At 47.9% G+C, this 10,143-nt stretch overlaps 1 protein-coding gene across 1 annotated transcript in view; it reads right to left on the bottom strand.

Annotated features, from left to right (window-relative positions):
- Nucleotides 1-782: 782 nt before the first annotated feature.
- DBF4 (DBF4 zinc finger) overlaps nt 783-10,143 on the bottom strand; it is a 51,181-nt gene continuing 41,820 nt past the window's right edge. The window contains exons 11-13 of the mRNA XM_056519131.1: nt 3,130-3,247; nt 2,778-2,902; nt 783-1,831 (exon numbers count right to left, since the gene is read on the bottom strand). Coding sequence (XP_056375106.1) covers nt 883-1,831; nt 2,778-2,902; nt 3,130-3,247 — 1,192 coding nt within the window. The 3' untranslated portion in view covers nt 783-882. The remainder of the gene's footprint in view (nt 1,832-2,777; nt 2,903-3,129; nt 3,248-10,143) is intronic.

Here is a 10,143-nt window from a genome sequence, read left to right as displayed (position 1 = left end):
ATGATAACTCACCTCTGCTGTACATATAGCCTCTGACTGTGTGACATGTTGGATCAGCCATTGACTAGGGGGACACATTTTGATCAAAGAGTGCGCTAAGAGCCTCCATTTTTTGACCTAGAGTGCTGTTGCAACTCTCTTTTTTTGTACATTTTGTATTTGCCACAGCAGCGGGCACCTGTGTATTAGGTTGTTGTGCTGGCTGTTTTTCCTTTTGTTTTTAATTTACAAATCTGTTTAACTTTCTGGCACCAATTGAATTAAAAAATAAAAAATAAAACACGTTTTCCAGGGAAGTACCTCTTTAACATTTATGCTGTGCAGTTAATATGAGCCCCTCGAGAGTTTGAGTTAAAATCCACCTGGAATTTAATACTTTCAAAACATCCACATCAATTCTTACCTATAAACCGGTGCAGATGTAGAAGTCCAAATCTACATGCCCCTATACAGATTTTGCATTGGATTTCACCACTTTTTGTAGGAAGAGTGAGATCTGCTGTGAATAGAGTTGTTACAAATCCAAGTCTCAGCCACACTAGACCAGAGTTTACCAGCCAGGGTACCTCCAGCTGTTGCAAAACTACAACTCCCAGTATGCCCGGACAGTAAACAGCTGTCCGGGCATGCTGGAAGTTGTAGTTGTGCAACAGCTGGAGACTCTTTGGAAAGCATTGCTTTAGACACACGGTCACCGTGGTCTGTGTGTCCATAATACAAATGTGGCCTAAAGTAACAATACAGGACATACAAAACTCTTCCTTTAAAAAAAAAAAAAAAAATGTAAAAAATTTTTTAGAAGCAAAGAATTTAATTTTTTTCTTATGGAAGGGCATTCTTATGCAAAAATATATAAAACCATAAAAAAATAAAATAACCACATTAAAAACCATTAAAAGTAGAGGCTGAAGAACCGGTGCTTGAAAATAAAGACCAGAGAACATGTCCATGAGGTGGTGGCCGCTGCTCCTCATCCTCTTTACACCGCAGACCGTCTATAGAGTTACCGGAGAAGCCGTAGAACTCTTTTTGGACATCACTGCTCTGAAATAAACATTCAAGTGTCTCTTTGGATAGGCTGACGCATTCTTCCAGTGGGACAGAAACCTTAAGAGAATTACAGGGAGGCCCCTCCGGCTTTCTTTCCTTTCTCTCCAATTGTTTCACTTTCCTGTGTAGTTTGCTGGGAGGAGAGCTGTGAGGTAGGTGGCACAATGTATCCGGATGCCCCAATAGACAACTGTTTTCTAAGTCCCGTTCTGGTTTGTACATGCCCATTGGTGGTGCAGACGACACCCCGACAGTCTCCAGAGTTGTAGAACACAACAAGTCGTCCAGTTTAAGTCTTTTATTAGGGCAGCAGTTGGAAGGCTCAGATACACTGTTCCTGTCATTTTGAGCAGCTTCAGAAAGATCCACGGGGTCTGTTAGTCGTTTAGAGTCACTCTCCTTTAGATGAAAGTCATTTTGTGTACTCTCATGGTGACCCGGTGAAATGTTTACAGGTTCAGCCAGCTGGGTGGGGGAAACGTTCTCATGGGTGGGCGTAATGACCCGTGAACTAGGCAGCTTGGAGAAGGAGTCCGTGGCACAGGTGACGCTGCATAATGATTGTGGGGGACAGGGAACGGTGAAGATGGGCTCAGAATGACAGACCAGATTGCTGACCAGAGCAGAGGCGGCATCCTGGGGTTGTGTGGTTTCAGGTCCCTGCAAAGCACCAGATGCCAGGTTACTGATAGAAGGGGATTGGGGGTAAACATTGTTCATATGTAGAAGGAAATCCTTCTCTTCTTGTTTTACTATTCCAGCTGGAATAAATAATCCTGACCTGTAGGGAAAACAAAAAAAAATAAAAAAAGTTTATCCATCTGCCGTCACGCCCCCTCCCATAGACTTCCATTGAGGGTGTGTGGCCGTGACGTCACGAGCCTCCGGAGCTGCACCCGACGCTGTAAACGAACACCTGATGCAGCAGGGAGATTGTGGGGGTCCCCAGCGGCAGGATACGCATGATCAGACATCTTATCCGCTATCCTTTGGATAGGGGATAAGCTGTCTAGGGGCAGAGTATCCCTTTAACTCAGTGGGTTGCCTGCAGTGAGAAACCCGCTGCTAGTTACTAGAGTGTGAACGGACCCTTAGGGTGCGTTCACACATGCGTAATTTCTGCTGCAGATGTGCTATAGCAGATTTTGCTACCCAGTGAAGTCAATGGGCAGAAAAGTCTGCTGAACCAAATCTGCAGCAGAAAATATGCACGTGTGAACGCACCCTTAAAAGTAATTTACCACACTTCAAGGGATTATCCCGCAAAAACCCTTAGACTATGACCACACCATGTGCAGATGGGATGCCCTCAGTGTATGCACCAGAAAAGCTCATATCACATACACGGAATAAAGCCATAGAGCCCATTGAGCTGATAGAGGCCTCCAATAAGGTGGTATGTGTTGGCATACTTTTATTTATTTTTATATTTTACTGTATTAAATAGTGTAGGAGAGTGCTGATTAAAAAATAATAATAATAAAAAAAAAAACCAACACATTTTGTTAATCCAACATTACAAAATGTCTGTGCGCCTATATGGACACTAGTACATAGGTAAAAAAAAATATTAGTTTATAGATTTCATGCAGAGTTTTCTGGGAATGTGCCATTCACCTAAATGGGTCCTGCAGAGACCTGTGGGTTTGCCACCAAAACCACCCTATTCAGATTTACGAAAAAAATTCAGTGTGAATGTTCTCTTCAGAAAAAAATAAAATAAATACCCTTGTGTTTCTTGTTTAAATTTTGACCAGTCAACAAAGTCAAAGTCAAATAACGTAATAAGATTGTCCACATCTTGATAGTACGGACCCTGGGCATACTTCTTGTGTTGTTGGCTCAGAAGGTGCTGCAGAAAGGAGAAAAACAAAAATGTTTAGGATGACAATCCTCTTAAGAAGGAAGAAATGTGTATTAAAGCACATAAGGTTCTATAACAGTAGACCTCCAGCTATTGCAAACTACAACTTCCAGCATGCCCGGAAAGCAAACAGCTAGAGGTCCACAGATTGGAGATCAAGCTTCTACGATACAGAAATCAGTACATTATAAAATAAGGTGCATTAAAAAACTTACAACGTCCAGGTCATCGTATTTCTGAAGGCAGCATTCACAGTATCCACGTCTTTTCTGCTCCTTTAATTTATTGTGAGTAACGTTTCCTTCATCTTGCCCATGCCAAGTCTTATTAAGACTAGAAAATAAAAAAGGTACAAAAAGGAGATTTTTATGCTTACCGTAAAAATCTCTCTCTCTCAAAGGATCCATTGGGGGACACAGACTATGGGTGTATGCTGCTGTCTCTAGGAGGCTTGACACTATGGCAACAAGAAAAGTCGGCTCCTCCCAGCAGGGTATACCCGCCCACAGGCACCTGAGGTAATCAGTTTTAGTCCCAGAGCAACAGGAGAAGACCGACAGGTCAAGAGAAAAAACAAACTGTTCGAGCAACCAGAAGAAAAAGGTAACTGAACACACCCTCGGACAGATAACTGAAATAGGAACACCAGAAAAAAGGGTGGGAGCTGTGTCCCCCAATGGATCCTTCAAGAAAGAGATTTTACGGTAAGCATAAAAATCTCCTTTTCTCTATCGGCTCCATTGGGGGACACAGACCATGGGACGTACCAAAGCCGTCCCTTGGGTGGGTAAGGAAATCAGTCAGGTGGACAGCTGTACCACCGCCGCCTGCAACGCTTTACGGCCCAGAGGAGCATCAGCTGATGCAAAGGTATGAATCTGGTAGGAGCTTGTGAAAGTGTGCAAAGACGACCACGTGGACGCTTTACAAAACTGCGAGGCTGAAGCCACGTAGCGGATGTGCCTAGGATGCCCCAAAAAACGGGTGGAATGAGCCAAAACCCTGAAGGGTGGGATCTTCCCCTTGCAGCGGTAAGCTTCCGAAATAGCAGGTCAGATCCACCGAAAAATGGTGGCCGTAGAAGCAGGTTGTCCTGTACGACGACCTTCGGGAAAAACAAAAAAGGGAGTCACACTACCGAAAGGAAAGAGTGACTGAGAGAAGTCCGAACAGCCCTCACCACAACCAAGTGGTGGAGCAAACGCTCCCAGGGATGAGAAGGGGCCGGACAAAAAGGACGGTAGGACGATGTCCTCATTGAGATGAAAAATCAAAACAATCTCAGGTAAAAAGGACGAACCTGGAGGGAAAATAAGAAAAAAATAAAAATTGTTCTGGTATACAACCAGGGAGGGAAAACGGCAGGAGAGAGCTGCCAGCTCTGACCCCTCCTAACAGAGGTAAGAGCAATAAGGAACGCCACCTTCCGGGGAAGGAGGCAAAGAGAAATTTCTCCGAGAGGTTCAAAAGGGGCGCCTCGCAGGGCACCCAAGACCAAGTGTAAGTCCCAAGGGAAAGAAGGGGACCGATAGGGAGGGGCAGCTTGTGCCACTCCCTGAACCAGGTTCGGACATGACAATTGAACGCCAGAGGACGTTGAAAAAGAATGTAAAGGGCCGAACTTTGACCTTAAGGTAGCTGAAAGCCAACCCTTAGGCCAGCCCTGACTAGAAAGGGGTCGGGGGAAGGAAAACCACGACCGGAGATAAAAAGGCTGAGTTTCACACCAACGAAAATAAGACCGCCAGGTATGGTGGTAAATCTTGCAGAGGAAGGCTTGTGTGCCCTCAACATGGTGCGAACCACTCGGGAAGAGAAACCTCAAGAAAGGTCCTCAGAACCGCTGTCTCAACCGCCACGCTGTCCAAAGAAGAGACGGTAAATAGGGGTGGCACAGAAGACCTGAGGTCTAGACGTTAGAGAAGGCGCAGAGTTAAGTAGTTCAGGAGCCTGACCATGACGACATACCACGCCCGCCAGGGCCAGGCTGGGCCACAAGAATGGCGGAAACATCCTCTGCTGAGTTTCCTCACGGCCCCAAAAAGAGAGAAAGGGCAGGAAACTGATAAGGTAGGGCAAAGCCCGACCAAGAGAGGAACGCTTCGGTTGTGGCGGGACGTGCAGAGGTCCACGCCTGGAGCGCCCCACGGGTTGCAGATCACTGCAAACATCTCCAGATGTGGGGACCACTGGCCTTGGATGACTGAGGACTGGCTGAGAAGACCAGAGACGCCCGGAATGAAGATAGCTGAGATGGCCAGAAACCTGAGTTCCGCCCAGAAGGGAATTTCCCAAGAAGCAAGCAAAGAAAGGATTGCCCTAGGCCCAACATGTTGAAGGGGAAAAGGGCTTCTCGGGGGAACCAAGGCCCCAGACCGACCGGTCCCTGAAAACACCTCCCCAGCCTGACAGACTGGCCGGGAGGGGCAGGAAGGAGCACCCCTGAAAAAAACAAAAAAACAAAAACGGGGGAGACCAAGCCACCAGAGAAGGGACCGACAAGACTGTTGAGAGAGAACGATCTTGCGGTCGAGAGACAATGGAGACCTGTCCCACCGGAAGAGAATAACCAGTGAAGAGGTTGGTGATGAAACTGGGAAAATGGCACGGCCGCCGCTAACCGACCCAGGACATCCATGCAAAAGCGAATGGAAACTGGAGCAGGGTGCCGAAGTCATCGGACTCTTGATAAGAGTCCGCCGATTGGTCGGCGGAGTCCAAAGTGGGCAGAGGCCGCGTTGAACTGGAGCCCCAGGAGAGCGGTTGGACTTGTCCCGATTGACCATCCAAACAAAGTGAGACAAGGTCTGGGAGGTTGAGACTAAGACTCTCCAGGATCTGGGCCCTGGCTGGAACTCTGATCAGGAAGTCTTCCAAGTAAGGAATCATGGAAACAACTGTTGTCCGTAAAAGGGCTATCACAGGCGCCAGGACTTTGGTAAAGGTCCGCGGAGAAGTGGTCAGACCGAAATGGAGAGCCACAATAGAAAATGACCAGAACTGCAAAGCGGAGGTACCGCTGATGACCGGGAAACAATGAGATGTGGAGAAAGGCATCCTTTATGTCACCGAGGAACGAAAATTCCCTGTGAACCAGGAACGCCAGAACCAAACGGAGAGACTCCATGGAAAAGCAGAAGATGCTGGCTGAGATACTCGAGAACCAAGATTGGGCGAACAGAAACTCCTTTCTTGGGGACCACAAAGAGGTTGGAATAAACCTCGAAAACGTTCCCCTGAAGGAACCGGGACAATTACTCCCTGGATAAAAAAGGAGCTGGCGCGCGCCCCGAACTGCCTTCGCTAGAGAGGGGAACTGGAGGGTTCAGGAAAGAAAAAAGGCAATCCCATGGAAGGGAAGCAAATTCGATCCTGTATCCATTGACTACCACATCCATGACCCAGGAATCCTGAATGTGCGTGGTCCAGGCATCCCAGAAGAGTAAGAGGCGACCAACTTTGGTACCAAAGGTCCGCAGAACAGGAAGGAGGACGGAAAGCGGTTCTGTGAGCCTTATCCAGAGATAATAAAGAAATCTTTTCTGCCCGTCGCCTCACTTCCTGAAAGCGGCTTCCACATTCCAGGCTTTAGGCCACATGGAGGGACAGTGGCTACCAGGTAGCTTGTGGCAAAGGCAGCACAGTGGCTGCGCATGGAAGCAGAACACAAAATCTCCAGCTGCGGAGCATCGGAGAGCTAGATTAAATAAATCCTCCAGAGGGATCTTGAAGACTACCCTGGCGGAGATGGGAAACCATACTGAAAGGGTCCTTGGCACACAGGCCGAAGCAAAAGCAGAAAGAACCTGCTGTCTCAAAGGCAAAGTTTGCCAGAGTCTCCACCTTCATGTCCGCTGGATCCTTGAAGGCAGCCGCATCAGCCAACGGCCGGGTGGGCGCCTTAGAGAGGCGGGAGACCGGCAGATCCACAGTTGGAGAGGAGGTCCACGGCGAAGGGATACCGCGCTTGAACCTTCTTAGTTTCCTGAAACTTGTCAGGGTGCCTCCAGGTGGATACCAGCAGGGCGTAAAATTCAGCATGAGAGCTGAAAGTCTTGGGTGCCGGTCGGGCACAAAGAAAGGAGACTTCTGGAGCCACGTCCGAAGTTCCTGGTCCTTTAGATGGAAGGTGTCTCTTATGGCCGAAACCAATGAGTACACCACATCAGGCATCCGTGCGTTCCTTTGAGTCGGAGGCCGAATCAGAAACCTCATCCACAAGTTCTCCAGGTGAATGGGAACGAGGTGAGGCAGCCCTGGAAGAGGTCGGGCACGATGAGAGGAAACTTCTGGACCACGTCCGAAGTTCCTAGGTGATTTAGCTGGAAGGTGTCTCTTATGGCCGAAACCAATGAGTACACCACATCAGGCATATCCGTGCAGCCCTCTGAGTCGGAGGCCGAATCAGAAACTTACGTTCCCATTCACCTGGTGAACTTGCGAATGGTGAGGTGGCCCTGGAAGAGAGGGAGACGGACCTGGTACACGGGTCTGGAGAGCCAGAGCGGCGACCATGGGAGCGTCCCCTGGGGGAGCAACGCTTGCTACAGGTCGGAGTAACGGGGCGATGCCTGCGAGGTGAGCGCCCGTGCCTGTCGGAAGACTCGGGGAATGAGTCAGATGAAACACCCCTATGATGCTGCGAGAGCGTCAGTATAAGGGGAGAGCGGGTCCCTCCGGAAGGCTGGTGTAGGAGGGCCTCTCCAAGGTAGTCACCCCAGAATGGGAGACCTGAGCCAAGTCAGATATAGACTGGGAGAGGGAGGAACCCCAGGTTGAAGGGGCGGCCGAACCCACCGGGTTTAAAGAGTACCGGGATAGAAATAGCAGGGGGGGGGGGGGGGGGGGGGGTCTGGGGGAGCAGTGGTGCAGGCAGAACAAGTGGGTTCAGCAGAACCAGACCTTTTTGAGTTACAGCCTTACAAAAACTGAACAGTCACACCCAAGCTGTGTCACTAAGGCAGCTGTGATCAGCATGTGGCAATGCCCATGAGAACTGCGGAGATGAGAAAACCTCTGAACCAATGGCCAGAGGGGGCTGTGCTAAACGCAAGGGCTCTGTGATTGGCCCTGTAATGACCACCTATGAGCGCACAGTGCTGATTGGGGCTTACTTCGCACCCTTATGCAGGCTTCGGCGGCCTGGGTGGGCGGAGCCAAAGCGCACCGGGCCGCCGAAGTAAAATACAGCCCGTTCCCTAATGCCGAGACACTGTCGGCAGCCGCACTGCTGAAATGAAAGTAAGAACGGGCGCCGAGCGCCCGCAAGGAAAGACAAGCGCCGCGGCTGCCTTTTGTAGCCGTGGTAAAAAGGCAACCACCACACACACACACATACGAATACTGTGAAACACCACACACTGCTCAGCCCCAGATATAATAAAAGTCCCCCCATAAAGTAAAGGAGGGAAATCCCTCCTGGCCAGCCCCAACAGTCCCCATATAGAAGAGTGGGCCAAAAACTGGGGGTCTCCAGATGTTGAAAGTCCACACCTAAACAAAAAAGGGGGATACTCACCTTAGTCAGAAGAACTTACCTCATGAAGTCTTCCTATGAAGTCTTCAGCCAGCTTTTGTCACCTGCATCATGCCGGGCTGCCATGTACGAGCGAGGCGAGCAGGGAGGTAGGGGGACCCGGACCCATGAGGTACAACCCCAGGCGCTGACCGTTGGCGAGAGGGGGTTGACAGTACATCCAAGATGCCTGTGCCCCCTCAATCGCAAATGGGGAAACAGTGAACGCTATGTTCCTGAGTCCCCACCTGAAAACAGGACAGAAAAAAGGAATAAAAAAATAAAAACTAACACTTCCCTAATCTAGGAAAATAAAAAAATATGAGACCTGGTCTGGGGAGAACTCCAGACCTGTGTCTACCTCCTTAGACACCAAGCTAAAACTGATTACCTCAGGTGCATGTGGGCGGGTATACCCTGCTGGGAGGAGCCGACTTTTCTTGTTGCCGTAGTGTCAAGCCTCCTAGAGACAGCAGCATATACCCATGGTCTGTGTCCCCCAATGGAGCCGATAGAGAAATGCTAATTTATTCTGTATGCTATTCTTTAAATAAATAAAAGGGAATGCCCATGATAAGAAGGCATAGCCACTTTCTTCCAAAAGCACATTTGTTCCATTAACTTCAATAAATTAGAGCTGCATTTTGGTTTTAAGGACACAGCATATTGTTTTATAAATTCCAGATCAGGCTTGTTACCCCTCTTCCTGACTAGACACATTTTTAGGGCTCGTTCACATGAGCGGATTTATTTGCAGGTTTCCCGCTACATATTTGAAAGGGGGCGTGCTCTCCACAGCAGATTTCCGGCTGCGAAATTTCCGCTGGGGAAAATCCACCGCAAGCCCCATTGAAGTCAATAGGGTCTGCGGTGGATTTTTAGCAGCGGAAAATGTGCTGCGGACAGCCACGGAGAGCACGCCCACTTTGTAACACTGAGTGGGAAACCCCGCAAATAAATCCGCTCACGTGAACAAGCCCTTATAGATTTTTTTTTCAGTGAAAGCAGATTTGAAGCTGTAAAGAGTCTCTTTATGCAGCAGTTCAAAAAAAGTTTGAAATATTCCAGTACTTATCAACTGCTGTATGCTCCAGAGGAAGTTGTGTAGTTCTTTCCAGTCTCACCAGTGTTTTGCAACAGCTGGAAGCGCAATGGTTAGGAAATACTGGATTAAACACCGGGGCCTATATCAAACGAATGTCTAAATGCTAATTAAAAAAAAAAAAAATTAAGAAAAAAAAATGTAAGTACTCTGATGGAAAAACAGTTTTTTGCCAGAAGTTAAAACAGATTTTTAAATTACTTCTCTTTAAAAATGTTATCATTTCAGTACTTAGCTGCTGTATGCTATAGAGGAAATTGAATAGTTCTTTCCAGTCTGACCACAGTGCTCTCTGCTGCCACCGACATTTGCATCAGGAACTGAGAACATCCCCATAGAAAACAGAGAGCACTGTGGTCAGACTGGAAGGATTAAGATTTTTAAACAGAACTAATTTACAAATCTGTATAACTTTCTGGCAGTTTTTTTGGAGGGGAAAAAAATTTAAAAACACACCATTCATGACTTATGTCCTATTTCATTAATCTGTCAGTCACAATAGACATTACTGCCCTCAGTTATACTGGCTAAAAATGTCACTTCTATAACAGGATCTTTTTGGGGTAGAGAGATGAGACTTTTCCTTGTTTGCAACTTGGGGGAAATTTTTTT

The sequence above is a fragment of the Hyla sarda genome, chromosome 5, assembly GCF_029499605.1.
Source record: "Hyla sarda isolate aHylSar1 chromosome 5, aHylSar1.hap1, whole genome shotgun sequence".
Lineage (NCBI taxonomy): Eukaryota > Metazoa > Chordata > Amphibia > Anura > Hylidae > Hyla > Hyla sarda.
The sequence above is the reverse complement of the archived record's forward strand: the minus strand, read 5'-3'. Positions and strand labels throughout refer to the sequence as shown.